Genomic DNA, 20,509 nt, shown 5'->3' with positions numbered 1-20,509 from the left:
AGCGTAGAGCAATTAAATTCACTGACAGAAACCATCCGTTTCAACCAATTCTCGTGACTTTTTAAAATTTCAAAGATAATGCATTTTTACTGCAAAACATTCAAACAATACAGAAAGACATAAAGTTAAAAAGGAAAGCTCTCCTCTCTTCTTACTCCCTAATCCCATACCCTAGAAGTAACAACTGCTAGCAGCTTGCTCAATGTCCACATATTTTTCTATGTATATAAAAGCATATACATAGTCATTTTTTTCCAAATTTGAATCATATTACTACATTAAGCTTTTGTTATCATTTCTAGTTAATTGAAATGTAGACGTATACTGTTTTTCTTCTACTTATTTCTATACTTCTCTCTCCTACTAGAGGTCAGAATTCATCTGAAGGCAGGAGCTATCTTGTTAATATTTTTTCTAAATGCCTACTAAGGTGACTTGCATTTTTTTTAAGCAGTCTCCATAGAGACGCTCAAAAATTGCCAATGCCAACTATATTTCAAGTCTTCATGGTGGGGTATTGGGAAATTTTTCAATCGGCAATAATCATGCCTCGGATAAACCTCATTGGCTATGATACTGCCACTTCACAAAACTGCCTTGTATTTGTTCAATAAGTGTTTATAGACTTGAAGTTAAGCAATCAATCAACATAAATGAATGAAGAGTGAAGAAAAGGATAAAATAATAGCCATGGGTTGAGGCCTTCCCTGGTGGCACAGTGGTTAAGAATCTGCCTGCCAATGCAGGGGGCGTGGGTTCAAGCCCCGGTCCGGGAAGATCCCACATGCCGCAGAGCAACTAAGCCCGTGTGCCACAACTACTGAGCCTGAGCTCTAGAGCCGGCGAGCCCCAACTACTGAGCCCGTGCACCACAACTACTGAGCCTGAGCTCTAGAGCCGGCGAGCCCCAACTACTGAGCCCGTGCACCGCAACTACTGAGCCTGAGCTCTAGAGCCGGCGAGCCCCAACCACTGAGTCCATGCACCGCAACTACTGAGCCTGAGCTCTAGAGCCCATGAGCCCCAACTACTGAGCCCGCGTGCCACAACTACTGAGCCTGCGTGCCACAACTACTGAAGCCCACGCACCTAGAGCCTGTCCTCTGCAGCAAGAGAAGTCACCGCGATGAGAAGCCCGCGCACCGCAACAAAGAGTAGCCCCGGCTCGACACAACTAGAGAAAGCCCGCGTGCAGCAAAGAAGACCCAACGCAGACAAAAATAAATAAATAAATAAATTTATTTTTTTTTTAAATAGCCATGGGTGGAAGGAAAGAGATAAGTAAAAATGATTTCTCTAAACTTGATTTTGCTGATGTGTATAATTTCTTGAAGGGGAAAAATAATTAAGCAGAACAGAAGGTAATGCTGATGAACTGTTTGACTGGGAACTGAGGGGGTTGGATGAAGGCGTAATCAAAACCATGACTCTCAGATTGTCTCTTAGAGTATTCCTGGCATCCAAACACTGTCAGATGGCTTTCTCAATGTACTGGCCCTTGTTTTTGTGCCATGTCTATTACATACCCTTGCATTTGCACAGCCTGTTCAATCACCTTTGAGTCTAAGATGTAAAAGTGTGTTTCAAAAGTTCATAATTTAATTTGCATCATGTCCAGAAAGCACAGTGATCTAGAGGCTGAAGGATTTAGTTCTAATTCTGGCTTTGCACTAACTGAGACCTTGGGCAAGTCACTTCTTTTTCTTTCTTTTTTTTTTTTTTTTGGCCGCGCCATGCGGTTTGTGGGATCTAAGTTCCCTGACCAGGGATCAAACCCCAGGACCCTGCAGTGGAAGCGCAGAGTCCCAACCACTGGACCGCCAGGGAATTCCCAAGTCACTTATTTCTTTTTCTTCAGCATCTTATCTATAATAGAGAGTTTTTAAGAATTGGACCAAATGATCTCTAAAGTTCATCTTCTACCTCTAATTAGCAGGCAAGAACACAGAACTTGGAGCAATACAGCCTGGGCTTGACTTAGCTTATGAACAAGCTACCTAACCTCTCTTCCCTCTCCTATAAAACGGGAATAATAATAGTACCTACCTCTCAAGATTTAAACGAGGATTAATTGAGATAGTACATGGAAAGTGCTTAGAATAGTGCTCAGTACATTTAGCACTAAATATATGTTCATTCTTATTACTGTTTATATTGTAAATTTTCTATGGTTCTGTAATTTAACCACAATTCTGTTATATTTGATCATGAAAGTCACTCATCTTTAAGGACCATTTAATTATGATTCGTTCAAAGGTGATGTTGGGCTAACTGCTAGGCAACCACAGCATTCCTGCCCTTTCAGTCTAACATTGACAATGGTGTAATGATCACCATCCTTGGTCAAGACAGTCAAGTGTAGAAATGATTCCTAAGGGACTCATTTAGCCTCTGACACCAGTAAGGACAACATCCAATGTCAACATCGCTGGTTCTAGGAAAGAGGTACAGGGAATTACCCATAAATTTTACATGCTGTACTAGACACTTGGACAACTACATGGTTTTCTGAATACCTCAAATTTGTTGGCAGGTCCTCCATGATCTTTCTAGGTGATCCTAAATTCCAGACACGTATAGATATTTTATTCTCAACAGATGAGAGTGGGACCCTCATTCTAGGACTGTTTAGTTCTTTTAATAACCAAGTACAGCCGAAAGAAAATATAATTTTAAAACAGTATGCTGTGGTTCATGGCAAATGGCCTTTCCCCAACATTCAAAATTTAGAACTGGTGGGACATACAGAAAGCACGATGGTTTAGTATAGTGATCAGAGAGGCCTGGATTCACATCCTGTCTCCACGACTACCTAGTCTCTGTGAACTTCAGTGTCTTCTCTAAAATGGGAAAAATAAAACCTACTTTGCAGAGGCTGTATTATCAACAATGTATGTCAGGTCACCAACAAACTAGCTGATCCATAGTGGGCATTTATTCAACAAGTATTCTATGCCAGGCTCTTCCCTGGACATCTGTATGTATAACTGTGAACAAAAGAGATACAGTCCCTGCACTCAAGAAGCTCGTAGGCCAGGAGTGGATCTATGTTGCATGGGCCTGAGACTTACATAAGGAAAAAATACAAAATTTTGGACACAGAAGTTGGTACAAAAGTAAACATCTATTTAGAATCAGAAAAGTATTACAACAAATTACTGTGGTCTTGGAGATTCAGATTCCTTATTTTCTGAGGTCTCTTCAAGGAATTTATCAGAAATATTGATATTTACTTAGAAATGTTTCCAATCACTACCTGGCTCCCCACCCTTCCAGCACATTTCATGGGGACTCAGGCAAGTGAGGAGTACTGAAGTTTCAGCTTCCTTAGGTTCATGGTCAGTCTGCCTTTGTTGCAGGCCCCAAAATGGTAGGTCTTATTTTTGGTTTTGTACAAATTATATTATTTGTAATTTTCAGAGTGGTTTCTATATTGACTATCTTTAACTTTTTATTCCTAAATCCTAAGGAAAGGCTTTAAGTCTCCAACCCAGGCCATTTTAGCTTCAATTATACTTGGAGATACAGTCTTTTTGCATTAAAAAAATTACTAATAGGATCACTATTGTTAATTTAGTACCAACAGAAAGCTTAAAATGTCATTTCACCTTCTGCAAAATTGGCATGCAAATGTTCTCCACGGGCAAGGAAACTGAACTTCAGTAAGGTACCAATTTACTGATATTGATTTCTTCTAAGTGCCCTTCTAATATCTGGGGAAACCCACAGATGCTTCATTTAGTAAATTATGAACTTTATTCTAGACCTTTCTCCCTTTGTGTTGCCAGGTTTAGATTCTGGCTCAGGCATTGGTTTAGTTTAGTAATATTACAATTGAAATTAGAATTCTATAACAATAATAGGACTTTTTTCAAGGAACAAATATATTAGAGTTTAGTTTTTACATGGTTTCTACGTGGAAATCCTGACACTAGGCAAATTGATAACAATCGATGATTTGTTAGAATAAGTTGAAAATATAATGATTGAAAAGAAAATAGGAGGAAAACGAATTTTAATATGATCATTACTGAGTTAGTCCAACCATAGAAAATATGAATTCGAACCATTAAAAATAGAATGGGTAAATATTTTCTTTATGAAAGGTGGTAACTTTTGCTAATATTTAAATTCTCTCCTAAGAATAATGAGGGTAAGATACTGTTTCCAAGAGAGTTTCAAGATTGTCAAAAAATTAATAAGAAAATGACAATCACATAATTTTTTTTTAGCAATGAACAATAAAGTTCACATATCTTAAGCACCCAATAAATATTTGTGGAATGAATGAATGTTAAATAATCTGGAAGAGCAGCAATTGTAACTAGTAGAAAACTTGATACTTAATATAAAGAAGTGCTGAGTAAATTAAATAATAAATCAAACTGAAATGAATCCTAGCCCAGATGAACAACGAATAATTTTGATCAGCAGCAAAAAAATAAATGAGGACAAAGCGGTCAGCTGCGAGCCTTGGGAGGTCAGGGAGAGCCATCTGTGAGCACCCCTCACACCTACACAACTCCCCACAGTTCTGCACAGCAGGTCAAATAATTTTCAGCTCGCTCTTTCAAAGTCCTTCAAATTTAGGTTCATGTGGTTTTCATAGGGTCTTTACATGTATTACCTCATTCCGTCTTCACAACGATTCTCTAGAGTGTTTATTTTTAGCTCAGTATAATGAAGGAGGGAACTGAGGCTGCTAAGAGAGAATTGACTGATCCAAGACCGTAAAGCTAATTAGTAGCAGGGCCAGTACTAGAGCCTGGGTGTCCTGCTTTCAAGACCCGGGTCCTGTCCCCTGTGGTACTAAGTAGGTGAGTAGCACTTTTATATCATTCCTGATGGCCAGTTATCCCCCAAAAGAGCAATCAAGGATTCCAAGCAGGTGGTCAGAAAACACTCACAGTGAAGGACAAAATGTATGGAAATCAATCTGGAAACATGCAAAACAATTCAAAAAAATAGGTAGCTCATTCCTGGGATTAAAAAAAGGAAAGGATTCAAACAAATTAAAAGCTATATGACCAAAGTTAGTTACTACATTATTTATGACAGGAAGGAAGGAAGGCATGAAGAGAGAGAAAGAGACAGAGGAAGGAGGGAGGGAGGGAAGGCAAGTAAAGGGAGAGAAGAAGGAAGGAAAGATGGCAGGAAAAGAAAAACAAGCTAATTTTTATCAAAAGAGGGAGATGACTAAGTAAATCATATTTCATCAGATTGATGAATTGTTATACTAAGATTATTATGAAAACTAAAACTAACATGGAAAATGTTAGAGTGACTTTAGCTGGGAAATATATTTGGAAAAGTTGGGGGGAACACAGAAATATGAAAACAGTTTGCTCTGTGGAGTTTTAAAGTATATTTTCTTTAATGCTTTTCATTTAATACTTTATTAAATAGCTTTAACAATAAATAAGTTTATAGTTCACATGAAAATATTTCAGCCAAAATGTGGCTAAATTCATGCACAGATTTGAAAATTTAACAAAAATTTAATTTTTGACAAATGATTGGGTGTTCCTTAAATACAGACACGTGTGACGCACTAGGTTTCTTCAACGCACGCCTTCCAAAGCACTGCCTTCCACCCGTGTCCCTTCCACCACGTCTCCCTGACCTCTGACCCCTTCTTCATCTTTGTTTCTAAAGTTGTCCAGCTATCTTATTTGCCTCCTATCATCCACAGAACTTATCTGAGTCTGGACTTCCAGGGGCATCAAAGAGCTGCTACGTTAGATTAGAGGAGGGAACAGAATGAGATATTAGGCCCCTGGCTGACTCTCAATGACATTAGGCCCTGCTATCTGCCTCAAAAAGAAAAAGCTGACTTCCCCTTTAAGCTACTGAATCTAAAGAACAAAGGTTGAAGCTCCCTTAAATCAATCATTCCAAAGGTAGACGGCCTTGTACAAGATAGAGGGTAACCTTGGAAAATCACAGAATGACTGTTGTGCAAGGTTGCAGGGCCTAGGTTGCACTCCCCCGCCAACCCCAGTTCAGTTTCCCCAACAGACCTCCTTTATGAGCGTTGGACCAAAGCACACGCATAGATACCCCAGATCATCAGGAGTTATGTCAAACTCACTGCCTCAGAGCAATAGTTTTTACCTTGTTACCTGGCGAACAGGATCAGGTTATAACTACAAGTGCTGCACAAAGAACCTCCCCCACATTCTCCACATGAGGATGGAGAGGCTGTCTTCAGCCCAGAGCAAAGATAACCCTAGATACCTTGATAGCCTACGCAAATAGCAGCAAAGGTGAAAGAGACACTGTGAAACACCAAGGTCAACTTGGGGCACAACAACACATGTATATATAGATATATGGAGAGATATATATCTCCAGAAAACTCGCTTGGAAAGCTATTGCAAAGGTACATGTCTGTCATCACAGCTTAGGTCATCTTTCATATAGTTACAGAAATATGCAATAGAATATCTATTTCAAAGAAAAGCCCCCCTCCTTTTTTTCCCTATTAGAACCGGTTAACTGCTATTAGGACTGGTTTAATACATTTATACTAATTTCATCTCACTCTCCCTTTAGTGTCTGATGGCATCATATTCACAAGGCAGCTAGTTTATGGCTCAGAATCTTACGTGTGTTTAGTGCTTCACAGTTTACACATAAGAGGTGCACACCCACCCTAAAGAAGCGTACTGATCACTCACTGCGGCTTTTATGGTTGAAAGCGCTGAGGCTACCAAGGGATTAAGTGACTGCTTAGAATAAAGCAAAGAATGCCTCCCTGTGAATTCTAGTAATGCATGATTGCTTTTGTTTCAAATCAGGAAAAATGCAGTTAAGAGTTTCTGCTGTGTATACACTACCAAATGTAAAATAGATAGCTAGTGGGAAGCAGCCGCATAGCACAGGGAGATCAGCTCAGTGCTTTGTGACCACCTAGAGGGGTGGGATAGGGAGGGTGGGAGGGAGACACAAGAGGGAGGGGATATGGGGATATATGTATATGTATAGCTGATTCACTTTGTTATACAGCAGAAACTGACACACCATTGTAAAGCAATTATACTCTAATAAATGTGTTTAAAAAAAAAAAGACTTTCTGCTGTGATTCCAACCCCAGAAAAGTCCAGAAAGAGCTGCTGAGACCACTTAAGGTGGAATCTGCCCTGGGCTGCCCTAAGATTCCTTTCAGAAGCTGGAACCTAGGGGTGGAGGCAGGGGAGGAGGCTACAGCCTGAACCCTTTTCTGAGAAGGCCATTCTTAAGGATCTTTGGGAACATTTGGGTGCTAAGTGGTTCCAGGATCTTCCAATGAAAACGGAGTAAGAACAGGTAGGTAGAGGTAGTACCTTGAGGCATTTACTTCTTCAGAAAATCTTTCATGGAATTATTTAAATTAGCTATTCTTGCATAAAGCAAGGAGACACCAGTTTTGGAATCCTCAGCCCTTACATTAATGTCTATCTTTCCCCACCTAATAGAGTTTATGGAACATTTTTAATGTCCACAGGATCTATTAGGTTTGAGCCATTGCTCATATTTTTTTTGTTTTTGACCTTCAAAAAGGCACTTTTGGATAATTCAGCCCAATATAAAACATCTCCAATGAGCAAAAGGAAAGCTAAAGAACAAGACTGAAAGCAGACTTTGTGGGTTACAAATAGTAAGGGTTTGTGCCCTTGTTTTAGAAACACCCGATTAGAGGAGAAATTGGCAGACCTGGGAAGAGCCATTAAGAGACAAGCAAGTCAGGTGCTGAGAGGAGGAGAGGTGGATACATAAAGGAGCAAGCTCTGGCTGGCCAGGCAGGAAGGAGACCTTGTGCATTTAACTGGCTTTGAGTCCTTAACTGGAGTCCTCAAGTTAAGAACCATACAGCTCATGGTTCTTTATTGGACCATGCCTCTGCCTTAATTTAGGGTCTGATTTTATTCAGTTTTATATGTTTCTCTTTCATACATTTTAGTCTTATTTCCCCATTAAGATTATTGGCTCCTGAGAGCAAATCCCTGCACCATTTATTTCAGCCTCTCAGAGCAGGGCAAGACAGGCATTGAGTCAGCGCTCAGTAAGTATCTATTAAATAGACTGGAAACTGATCGTGAGGCTCTGTTTTAAGTGAACGCAACAGGAAATGTAAATTCCAGGGGAACCAATAATAATAACATCCATCTTTAGGCAGTAGCTCCTAGGTGCTCTATTCTATGTTACATATTTAATACGTACATTAGCTCTACATCTAACAACAACTTTACAAAGGGTATTATTATTTTTAACTTCATTTTACAGCTGAGGATACGAAGAGATTTCAGACAGGTTAAGTGCCTTATCTAAGGCTACTATAGTTAGTACCTGAACTTCAAGCCCAACTGTGCTGACCCCAAATCCTACACTATTTCCACTGGTTTTCTGCATTGTGCCATGCCTGCCGCCCTTTTATAATAATAGCAATAATAGCTAAGGCTTATATAGAGCTATACTGTGTGCCAGCCACTATTCTAGGGTGCCTTAATTCATTCAATCCTTACAACAAGCCTAGGAGGTGAGTTCTATTATTATCCATTTACAGAATATAGAAATTGTTTTATCCTGGACTTCTAAGTTAGGGCCAAAAGAAGACTCTGTAGAACAATTAAAGAGCACTGCTCTGAGTCTTTCTATGTAGAGGAAGAAACCCTATAATCCACATAGTGTCTCACCTGTACCCAGCCCCTAGAGAGCCCGGAAGGGAGCCAGGGAGAGGAGAAGGAAGATGGAGCTGGGACAAGAGCTCTCTGCCTGCCTCTCGGTAATCCTATAGGGGAGGCTTTAGGTTGGAAACACAGGGGAAGTGAACAGAGAGCAGACTTTGCGGTCATCAGGGTTCCCTGGCAGTTTTCCCCTGCAGCACCCGACGCTTCACTAATTTGTCCGTGAGAAGACCTTCTATCAGCCAAGTCACAACACTGTGAGTAAGGACAGTAAAGATTAACAATATTTTCTTGTTCTTAGGCTCATTCGAAAGTTTGGCATAACTACAATAGAAATTTCCGCCCACATCAGAAGGGTCGGTTATCAATCACGTTGGGATCCCATTGGATTGAACCAAACAGATCAGAAAACACAATGGATATACTCAAGTGCCAACAATCCGTGGTTTCTGTGCTCGGCTGGTTTGCCAACCCTATCCACGGGGATGGTAACTATCCAGAGGTGATGAAAAAGAAGTTGTTCTCCATTCTACCCCTTTTCTCTGAAGCGGAGAAGAATGAGGTGAGGGGCACAGCTGACTTCTTTGCCTTTTCCTTTGGACCCAACAATTTCAAGCCCTACAACACCATGGCTAAAATGGGACAAAATGTGTCCCTCAATTTAAGAGACGTGCTGAACTGGATTAAACTGGAATATGGCAATCCCCAAATCCTGATCACTGAGAATGGCTGGTTCACAGACAGTCATGTGAAAACAGAGGATACCACAGCCATCTACATGATGAAGAACTTCCTCAACCAGGTTCTCCAAGGTTGGTTGCACATTAGCTCAAAACAACTGTCTTGAATACTTATGCTATAGGGTATTTAAAGTCACCTTTGAATATATGATTATTGCTATTATGGTCATTGTTGGACTTCTCTATTTTCCAATGGTGACAGAATTTTTTAACGTTACTCTCGTCCTTTTTTCTTTATAAATGTATTTATTTATTTATTTTTGGCTGTGTTGGGTCTTTGTTGCTGCGTGCAGGCTTTCTCTAGTTGCTGCGAGCGGGGGCTACTCCTCGTTGCGGCGCGCGGGCTTCTCATTGCGGTGGCTTCTCTTGTTGCGGAGCATGGGCTCTAGGTGTGCGGACTTCAGTAGTTGTGGCACGGTGGCACGTGGGCTCAGTAGTTGTGGTTCGCGGGCTCTAGAGCGCAGGCTCAGTAGCTGTGGCGCACGGGCTTAGTTGCTCTGTGGCATGTGGGATCCTCCCGGACCAGGGATCAAACCCACGTTCCCTGCATTGGCGGCGTATTCTTAACCACTGCGCCCCCAGAGAAGTCCCACTCTCGTGTCATTTTAAATAAAGGTTTGAAAACAATAATTTTAGACTCTAGATACATCCTTAATTGGCAACAAGATGCTGTTTCATTCCTTTTAAAAGGACATAATGCTAAAGGAGACATGTCAAAAGTTTTCTAACAGTAGTACTTTAGTCTAAGATGCTGAAAGCTTTTTTCGATTGTGCTCCTTTTACTCTACTACATGACTCAATGACGAAAAGTCTGAAGATAAAGAATGAGCCATGAATGGCTAAGCTGAGCAACTTCTATTGTTCTTGGATATTTCTCTAATCCCTGCCCATCCCCTCATTCCTTTTCCTTTACTCAGGTAGTGACATCTGCAGGTGGCTGACTGAAAGAAGAGGACAAGCTTGAATTATGATGTTCTGTCCCCTACAGAGTTGGGCTCCAGTTCTCTCCTATATAAAGGAATTCTCAGTGGATCTCTCTACAACTCTGTGGCTCTCTTTAGAAGTTACAAGCTTGGAGGGAATTCCCTGGAGGTCCAGTGGTTAGGACTCGTGGCTTTCACTGCTGAGGGCCCGGGTTCAATCCCTGGTCAGGGAACTAAGATCCCGAAAGTGGCACAGCATGGCCAAAAGAAAAAAAATGTCACAAGCTTGGAGAAAAATCCCTGGTTCTGCAGAAGAGAGTGTTCAGGGAGGGTCCTCAGGGAGAGCAAGACGTGCTGCCCCAACTTGCAGGAGGAACACATGGAACAGAGCCTTGCCCAGCCACAGGGCACATGCAGCTGGGGGCCTCCAGAGCAGAGAACTCTTGCCCACAGGGCCTGGGCCAAATGCCAAGCACTTTGGCAAAAGTGGTGTCATTCCCCAGGTGTTACTATTCCACCACTCCTCAGGACCCTACGACACCAGAGAGACTAGAACCAGGGCCTGCTGAAACATACTTATTTCATCGGAACCCCGTTTTTTTGGCCGTGCCACGCCGCATACAGGACCCCAATTCCCCGGCCAGGGATGGAACCCACGCCCCCTGCAGTGAAAGCACAGAGTCCCAACCACTGGACCACCAGGGAAGTCCCACATCAGAATCACTTGACATCAATTCCCTTGACATTGACTCCACCTTTTAGGAAAAGAATATCAGTGATAAAACCCCCAAAGTGCAGAAATGAGACATTACCATGAGAAAATGAAAGCTTTTAAGAAAAGAAAAATGGTTCATGATTGATTGGGGTATTTGTTGTTTTTATTGCATATTTCATTTTTATCTAGTTCCTAAAAGTTACTGAATTTAAAGATAGAAAGTTCCTGAGAGATCATTTTTTCCAAACTTCTCTATTTACAAATGAGGAAACAGAGATCAAGAAACTTGCCCAATAGCTCCGTCCCAGGAGCACAGTAGAGCAAGCCCTCTCCCCTCCTGCCCCTCGGCCCAGTCAGTTCTTGTTCTCTTACATCACTGTGCTTCTTTCTCCTCCTTAAATCTACATTCACATATGCTCATTCTCAAAGCTGATATTTCAGTCCCTGAGGACTGTTTCACAGAAGATAGTTTGTCCACAAATGGGAACCAACCCAAGGTTGAAATGAGAAACTCTTGGTCATGAGCAGACATCTACATTGGTCCCAAAGGGTTCTGGAAATTATCATGCCCTCTGACACAGATTTTTTTTTTTAACTATTTCAATTCGGTATTTTACTTTTTTTTTCTTCTTATAAATCCTCAACTGCTATTTATTTATTTATTTATTTATTTATTTTTGGCCGCGTTGGGCCTTCGTTGCTGCGCGCGGGCTTTTTCTAGTTGCTGAGAGCGGGGGCTACTCTTCTTTGTGGTGTACAGGTTTCTCACTGTGGTGGCTTCTCTTGTTGCAGAGCACGGGCTCTAGGCACACGGGCTTCAGCAGTTGTGGCTTGCGGGCTCTAGAGCCCAGGCTCAGTAGTTGTGGTGCACAGGCTTAGTTGCTCCGCAGCATGTGGGATCTTCCCGGACCAGGGATCGAACCCACGTCCCCTGCATTGGCAGGCAGATTCTTAACCACTGCACCACCAGGGAAGTCCTCTGACACAGATTTGCACACTAAGCCTCAGGAATATTTTAAATTTTATCCTTTAACTGTGCCATTCACTTGGGAAGACCACTTTAGATGAAGATAATTGCCCCTTTTCAAATATAAAAATAAATTTTCTATTTGATATATTGGGCCTGCGAATTTAGGAAAAAGGTTGGTTTCACAATATACTGCCCCTGGCATGTCATTAGTGAAGTCGTAAACATGAACCAGAGTGTGTAGTCCTCTGAACATCTCTGCTTTTTTCCTTCTGTGCAGCAATCAAGTTTGATGAAATACGAGTGTTTGGTTACACTGCCTGGTCCCTCCTGGATGGCTTTGAATGGCAGGATGCTTACACCACTCGCCGAGGATTATTTTATGTGGATTTTAATAGTAAACAAAAAGAAAGAAAGCCCAAGTCTTCAGCACGTTACTATAAACAGATCATACAAGAAAATGGTTTCACTTTGAAAGAGTCCACACCAGATATGCAGGGTCAGTTTCCCTGTGATTTCTCCTGGGGCGTCACTGAATCTGTCCTTAAGGTAAGTGGCTACTTACAAATTAACTATAAAGTGGTGCAAATAGTACACAATATTTTCTTTCACTTTACTCAGTGACATCTAGGAGACAGCTGTCAGACAATATCAAATATCACGATCACCTGGAGGTTATGAGGGGAAGTTGGGGAAAGAGGAAGGAAGAGGAAGAGAAGAATTCATGCTTACTGAGAGCTTTTCATACTGCCCTCAAGTTGTATACAGTCTAGAGTGAACTTACAGTCATTTTTGTGAGAAGCATTTGTTAGTAGTGTCAAAATTAAAGGAAAATAATTTTATAGATTTTTTAAAAAATTTTTTGGCTGGGCTGCGCAGTTTGCAGGATTTTAGTCCAGGGACTGAACCCATGCCCTCAGCAGTGAAAGCACGGAGTCCTAACCACTGGAACGCCAGGAATTCCCTAGATTTTTGTTTTGTCAAAAGCAAATTGTTAGTGGCCTTTTATTTAAGTGATTCCTCTTATTTGATAAATTTGGGTTATTTGCCTTATGAAGTCTTTACACCCCAGTGGGGCCTGCTGACTCGTCTCATTCCTCACCTTCTTCAGATGTTTACTCAGATGTCACCTTCTCAATAAGGCTTCCCTCCACTCCAAAAAGCGTAACTCCATCACTATCAGTGCACATTCCCCCTTCCTGCTCTATTTTCCTATATAGCATTCATCACTCTCTAGCATACTATGTACATTACACATTTCCCTTTCTTCTCCAGCTTTACTGAGATACAATTGACATACAATATTGTGTAAATTTGAGGAGTATGATGTGTTGATTTGATACGTTTATATATTACAAAATCGTTACCACTATGGCATTAGCTATCACTTCCATACCATCACATGCAATTCCCATTTCTTTTTTTGTGGTGAGAAAATTTAAGGTCTACTCTCTTAGCAACTTTCAAGTATATAATACAATATTATTAACTATAGTCACCATGCTGTACAGCAGACCCCCAGAACATGTTAATCTTATAACTGGAAGTTTATGCCCTTCAACCGGCATCTCCCCATTTCCCCCACCCCCAGCCCCTGATAACCACTTTACACATTTTTCTTACTGATCACCTGTCTTCCCCTACTAGAATGCAAACTTTCTCTGCAAGAGGGTGGAGAGGTTTGAGGCTTTGCTGCCTGCTGTATGCCTTACTAGAGCAATGTCAGGCACATGGCAGGTGCTCAATGCATAGTGCATGAATAAGGTCAACTTTTAGAGCCAGGTGAGCCCTTCGAAACCTCTCACTCCAAATCCTTCATTTTATAGCTGAGGGAAGTAAGACCCATCAATTAATAATTGAGACCTAAGTGACTTGCCCAAGGTAACACAAATAGTGGCAGAACTGTAGCAGGCAAACTTCAAGCCTCCAGATGCACAATGCTCTTTCCAAAATAATAACTATTTTTTGAAGCTCCTACTATGTACCAAGCAATAAACTGCTGTATGTATGTGCATTCTGTCTACTTTATCTTTTTTTTAAATTTTATTTATTTATTTTTAGCTGTGTTGTGTCTTCGTTGCTGCGTGCAGGCTTTCTCTAGTTGCAGCGAGCGGGAACTACTCTTCATTGTGGTGCGCGGGCTTCTCACTGCGGTGGCTTCTCTTTGTTGCAAAGCACAGGCTCTAGGCGTGCAGGCTCAGTAGTTGTGGCGCAGGGGCTTAGTTGCTCCGCGGCATGTGGGATCTTCCTGGACCAGGGCTCCAACCCATGTCCCCTGCATTGGCAGGCAGATTCTTAACCACTGCACCACCAGGGAAGTCCCTGTCTACTTAATCTTAAAACCCTCATTTTAGGAGACACAGATGTAGAGAACAAACGTATGGACACCAACGGAGGAAAGTGGCACGGGGGTTGGTGGTGATGGGATGAATTGGAAGATTGGGATTGACATGTATACACTAATATGTATAAAATAGATAACTAATAAGAACCTGCTGGATAAAAAATAAATAAAATAAAATTCAAAAAAAAAAAACCAAACCTCATTTTATAGGCAAAGAAACTGAAGTTTAGGGAGGTTACATAACTTGTCTGGGTTACCCAGATTTGTCTGTCTCCTGACCATTATACTATAAGACCCCACAATACCACACTATTACCTGTATTCTAGAAGCATATGGAAAAACAAGATGTGCAAGTGATAGGACCAGACAAAAGGGTCCAAACCATGAGTGGGCAAAGTTATGAATCTCAACCCCTATCGATATTTATTTATTTATTTATTATTATTTTTTTTTTGCGATACGCGGGCCTCTCACTGTTGTGGCCTCTCCCGTTGCGGAGCACAGGCTCTGGACGCGCAGGCTCAGCGGCCATGGCTCACGGGCCCAGCCGCTCCGCGGCATATGGGATCCTCCCGGACCGGGGCACGAACCCGTGTCCCCTGCATCGGCAGGCGGACTCTCAACCACTGCACCACCAGGGAAGCCCCCCTATCGATATTTAAATAAGACTTTAGTAAAGGCTCAGAGGTGATAAAAGGGGGAAAGATATAGAGAGTAATATAAACACAGTGACTCACCTTCAGTTTGTGTCCCCTGGAGAGCCACCTACTTACCCAGTGTCTATCTCCTCCTCCACATGGCACAGGCAGGCCATCTTTTCCATACCACTTCAAGTAGGTTTATATTTTCCAAAATTTCAGACCCAGCAAAGAGAGGCCCCAGGGGAGACAAGAGTTCCAGCCTGTACATGACCCAACCTGTAAGTTCCTGCTTCCTCTGAAGACCCATCTGTTCCCCAGTGTTTGACACTGTGAATGTCTGACCCCTCTGAGGACCCTACTCCTATTACTCAGAGCAAGAGCTGATCACTTGGGTCAGAGGAAAGTAATTCTGTGATAAATCAGGCCTGGGTTTCTTGCTCACACCTGGAGCCCATCAAGGAGTCAGCGTCCCTTGAACTTAAACCAGGAGTGAGGATGAGTGGTTTGCCAAGAAAAATTAGGGTGCGTTTTGAAAACTCAGCCAGATGATGTATGAATAGATGATGGGTAGGCAAAAGAGTAGATGTTCTCTATAGGAAGACTAATAAAGTGAAAGAAACATGTTAAAAATATTGCTGTGCCTACCCACACACATCTTATTTTCCTCCAACCTTTTTTCCTTCAATATTCTTCTCCAACATTTTGTTTTGAAAAATTTCAAACTAGTACAATAAACACCCATATTCCCTTCATCAAGATTGGCTGATTGTTAACATGTTGCCATGTTTGGTTTATCTCTAGCTCTTTTAGAACCATTAAAAAGTTGCAGACATCAGAGGGAAGAGATATGGGAACATATGTATATGTATAACTGATTCACTTTGTTGTAAAGGAGAAACTAACACACTATTGTAAAACAGTTATACTCCAATAAAGATGTTAAAAAAAAATTTAGGAAAAAAAAAAGTTGCAGACATCATTATACTTTACCCCAAAATATTTCAGCATGTGTCTTCTAAGAACAGTGACATTCTCCTATCTCATACTATTATCATACTCAGGAAATTTAATATTTATTCAATATCATCCAACATACAATCCATATTTCAAATTTTCCTAAATGTCCTTTATAGATTAAAAAAAATCCTTTTTTTTAAATCATGAACAAGTACCACATATTTGTTGTTGTGTATCTTTAGCCTTTTAATTCAGAGCAATCCCCCTAATCTCCTGGTATTGACATTTTTGAAGAGTTCAGGCCAGATGCTTGTAGAGTGTTTCATGGATTTCTCTGTTTCTTTATTAGATCAGTTAACCATTTCTGGAAATAATACTACATAGATGATGTTGTGTATTTCCCATACATCAAATTAGGAGGCACATAAAATCAGTTTGTTTCATTACTGAAGACATTAGTTGAAGTAATAGTCACCAGATTTCTTGGTTAAGGTGGCATTTGCCAGATCTCTTAACTGAAAAGTACCTTTTCCATTTGTAGTTAAGAATTAATCTGATGGTGATACTTTGAGACTGTATAAATATCCTGTTCCCCAACATTTAACCAATGGTCTTAACATTGATACAATAACCTTGCCTGAATTAATGATTACTTTGTAGATTGCAAAATGGTGAATTTCTAATTAGATTATTCCTTCTATATTTATTAGGTGAATTATTTTAAATTCAATGTGTTATAATTCATTGTTGTCATTGTTTCATTGGGCCTTTTGATACTCAAATTTTCTCAAATTTGGCCAATGGGACTCTTTCAAGCTGCTCCTATGTGTTTTTGACATTTCCTTTTCAGGTTTTAAGCACTTCTTTATTTTTCTGGCACAAAATGTACCAGCATCACTTCATTCTTTTCCTGCCCCAAACCTGGAAAAAGCCAATACTCCAAAAACCTCAGGATCCTTTCAGTGGAAAATAGAACTTTAGAACCAAGCTCTGGGAGCCAGGGTTGAGATCAGGATGCAATACTTTAACTATATCTATTGGCAGATTAATCACACACTGGCTAAGACTAATGCTTTCTGGAGATTTTTTAAAGTGAGACAGATTTGGGGAATTCCCTGGCAGTCCAGTGGTTAGGAGTCGGTGCTTTCACTGCCGTGGCCCGGTTCAATCCCACGTCAGGGAACTAAGATCCTGCAAACCGCGCCTCGGCCAAAAAAAAAAAGAAAAAGTAAGAGATTTTTCATTTGATCTTGCCTTACCTTATGGCAAGATTTCCCTTTGTAAATACCCTTTCAATATCATGATGCTCTGAGATTTCAAAACACTGAAACTGACCATCTAGGCTAGGAGGGTTTTACTCAAATAATTATATACAGATTTACCTTAATGCTCACATGATCAATGTTCTCTCAGTTTAATGTTCTAGATAACTGGCTGGCAGATGGCAAGTGGGAATGATATGATTTTGTAATTAGACTATGAAAGATGTCACATGAGAAAACAATTAGAGGGAAAATATTTACCAAAGGTTAATTACCCATTTATTCCAGGTGTATTTAAATTCAGTCATGGGAAGAAAAAGCACTTTAAAACAAGTTCAGAACTTTTACTTTTTTTAAATTAAGCTTGAATTTGGATATGTTTTTCTTAAGCCCTTTTCTGTTTTAATTTAGACTCAAGGGCCTAGCAATTATTGCAAGGAAAACTAAACCCAAGTTATAAGTACCTTATGTTTGTAGAGTGCTTTAGAGTTGACAGAGCAGTTGCCCAGATCACAGACTTCTCACAGCACACCTGTGAGGTGCGTGAGATTGCTCTGTCACTATACAGAGTTGCCAAGCCTTGAGTTTTAAAGGGACAGAATTAGAACAGGAATCCAGGGCTCTCTCCCTAGTGGAGGGGTAGTGAATGGGACACCATCAGATCCAAAAGTCAACTTGGGAGTTTCTGACGGTTATTTTAGGGTCTTCTCTTTTCATAGTTCAAGTACCTTATGTAAGGAGGGTGTTGAGTATTCTCCCATTAGATGAATAAATGCTTTGTTCTCACAGGCACATGGGTGGGGGAGAAACAGAATGATGCACATGTGATATCACTTGGACTTTTCAAATAAGGTGCGTTAGAGAGATGCCTTCAGCAAATGCAAGGGGTCATTCCCCACCCTGTCCCACTGTCCTCTTTTAGGAACCGTGGCTGGGGTCAACCAGCCCCCTCTAGCCCCAAGTGCCTATCTCAGTGAAATCCTCGACAACTGGAATGTTAGCTTTGCCTTCAATTTATGGCAGGGTTTGGAAAGTCCATCTTTTGTGACTCCTTTTAACTGAGAGGACTAAGCCAATTTCCTGATGCATTTGAACAGAATCATATGAGAGACCCCCACTACATTACTGGGTTTTTAGGACCGACGAACTGGAAAACAAGCTTCTCAGTGTCTTCTTTTTTTAAAATAATTAATTAATTAATTAATTTTGGCTGTGTTGGGTCTTTGTTGCTGCACACGGGCTTTCTCTAGTTGTGGCGAGCGGGGTCTACTCTTCGTTTCGGTGCACGGGATTCTCATTGCGGTGGCTTCTCTTATTGCAGAGCACGGGCTCTAGGTGAGCAGGCTCAGTAGTTGTGGCACACGGGCTCTAGAGCGCAGGCTCAGTAGTTGTGGCGCACGGGCTAAGTTGCTTCACGGCATGTGGGATCTTCCCAGACCAGGGCTCAAACCCATGACCCCTGCCTTGGCAGGCAGATTCTTAACCTCTGTGCCACCAGCAAAGTCCATTCTCAGTGTTTTCTGAAAGACAACTTGTTTTCCAAGCCAAGCCCTGGGTGTAGTTCCTTCTCTACATTTTCTGGTCTCCCCAGTAAATTTCAAGGGCTGAGAGGGAGGATAACCCATCAGGCCTTTTTTCTGACATCGCCAGAATAGCAGGAAGACATATGTTGTTATGAAGGACATGTGCATCATTTATTTTCTCTATTGTCAGTGAGAGGCAAAATAAGATCAGGCTCTTCTTCTCGGAGGATGTATACCGAGTCTGTCTGCCAGGGTGTGCTTTACCTGAATGTGCTTGTTTTTCACAGCCAGAGTCAGTGGCTTCCTCCCCACAGTTCAGCGATCCTCACCTGTATGTGTGGAATGTGACGGGCAACAGACTGTTGCATCGAGTGGAAGGAGTGAGGCTGAAAACACGCCCAGCTCAATGCACGGATTTTGTCAGTGTCAAAAGACAGCTTGAGATGTTGGCAAGAATGAAAGTCACCCACTACAGGTTTGCTCTGGACTGGCCCTCAATCCTTCCCACTGGCAACCTGTCCACGGTTAACCGACAGGCTCTGAGGTACTACAGGTGTGTGGTCAGTGAGGGACTGAAGCTCAACATCTCCTCAATGGTCACGTTGTACTATCCAACCCACGCCCACTTAGGCCTCCCCGCGCCTCTGCTGCACAGCGGAGGGTGGCTGAACCGGTCAACGACCAAGGCCTTCCAGGACTATGCCAACCTGTGCTTCCAGGAGCTGGGGGACCTCGTGAAGCTCTGGATCACCATCAACGAGCCTAACCGGCTGAGTGACATCTACGACCGCTCTAGTAACGACACCTACTGGGCAGCCCACCACCTGATGATCGCCCACGCCCTGGCCTGGCACCTCTACGACCAGCAGTACAGGCCTGCGCAGCGCGGGGTTGTGTCGCTGTCTCTGCACTCGGACTGGGCCGAACCCGCCAATCCCTATGCGGACTCGCACTGGAAGGCGGCCGAGCGCTTCCTCCAGTTCGAAATCGCCTGGTTCGCAGAACCCCTCTTCAAGACCGGGGACTACCCGTTGGCCATGAGGGAGTACATCACCTCCAAGAATAGGCAAGGGCTCACGCGCTCCGCACTGCCTCAGTTCACCGAGGAGGAAAGGAGGCTGGTCAAGGGCACTGCAGACTTCTATGCCCTGAACCACTTCACCACCAGGTTCGTGATGCACGAGCGGCAGAACGGCAGCAACTACGACGCGGACAGGGACATCCGGTTTCTGCACGACATCACCTGCCTGAGCTCCCCCACCCGCCTGGCCGTGATACCCTGGGGAGAGCGCAAGGTGCTGAAGTGGATCCGGGGGAACTATGGAGACGTGGATGTTTACATCACGGCCAGTGGCATCGACGACCAGTCTCTGGAAAATGATGAACTCCGAAAATACTACTTAGAGAAATACATTCAGGAGGCTTTGAAAGGTGAGGTTTGGGGGCTATTTCAGATACAGTGAAGTATGACATTCCCAGATAATATGAACCGAAGAATGAGGGGAACAGGCTCATTAATGACAGTGTCAGCTCATTATGGGAAATTTGGCAAGTATAGAAAAATATTTTTAAAAACCTGAAATCTTACACCCCCGAAAAAAGTGCCTAGACTCGTGCTGACTAGATATCATTAATACAATTGAGCTCATACTATAATATAGTCTTGTAGCCAACTTTTTTCTTAATATCACATTATAAATGTGTTCTATGTCATTAAAAGTTCCTTGTTAACATTATTTTAATGGTTGCTTAATATCTCATTATAGGGAC

General features: G+C 42.0%; 1 protein-coding gene and 1 non-coding gene across 2 annotated transcripts in view; one reads left to right on the top strand and one right to left on the bottom strand.

The window, feature by feature from the left end:
• KLB (klotho beta) overlaps positions 1–20,509 on the top strand; it is a 39,814-nt gene that overhangs the window by 11,538 nt on the left and 7,767 nt on the right. Inside the window, 3 exon segments of the mRNA XM_007113888.4 lie at positions 8,968–9,478; positions 12,292–12,560; positions 19,027–20,170. Of these exon segments, the coding sequence (XP_007113950.2) occupies positions 8,968–9,478; positions 12,292–12,560; positions 19,027–20,170 (1,924 nt within the window).
• Positions 455–594, bottom strand: LOC112063507 (U4 spliceosomal RNA). Its single transcript, XR_002891016.1, has one exon. It is a non-coding gene; the product is annotated as a U4 spliceosomal RNA (small nuclear RNA).

Source organism: Physeter macrocephalus, chromosome 7 (assembly GCF_002837175.3).
Source record: "Physeter macrocephalus isolate SW-GA chromosome 7, ASM283717v5, whole genome shotgun sequence".
NCBI classification, from domain to species: Eukaryota; Metazoa; Chordata; class Mammalia; order Artiodactyla; family Physeteridae; genus Physeter; species Physeter macrocephalus.
Note: the sequence above shows the minus strand (reverse complement) of the source record. Positions and strands in the feature narration are given on the sequence as shown.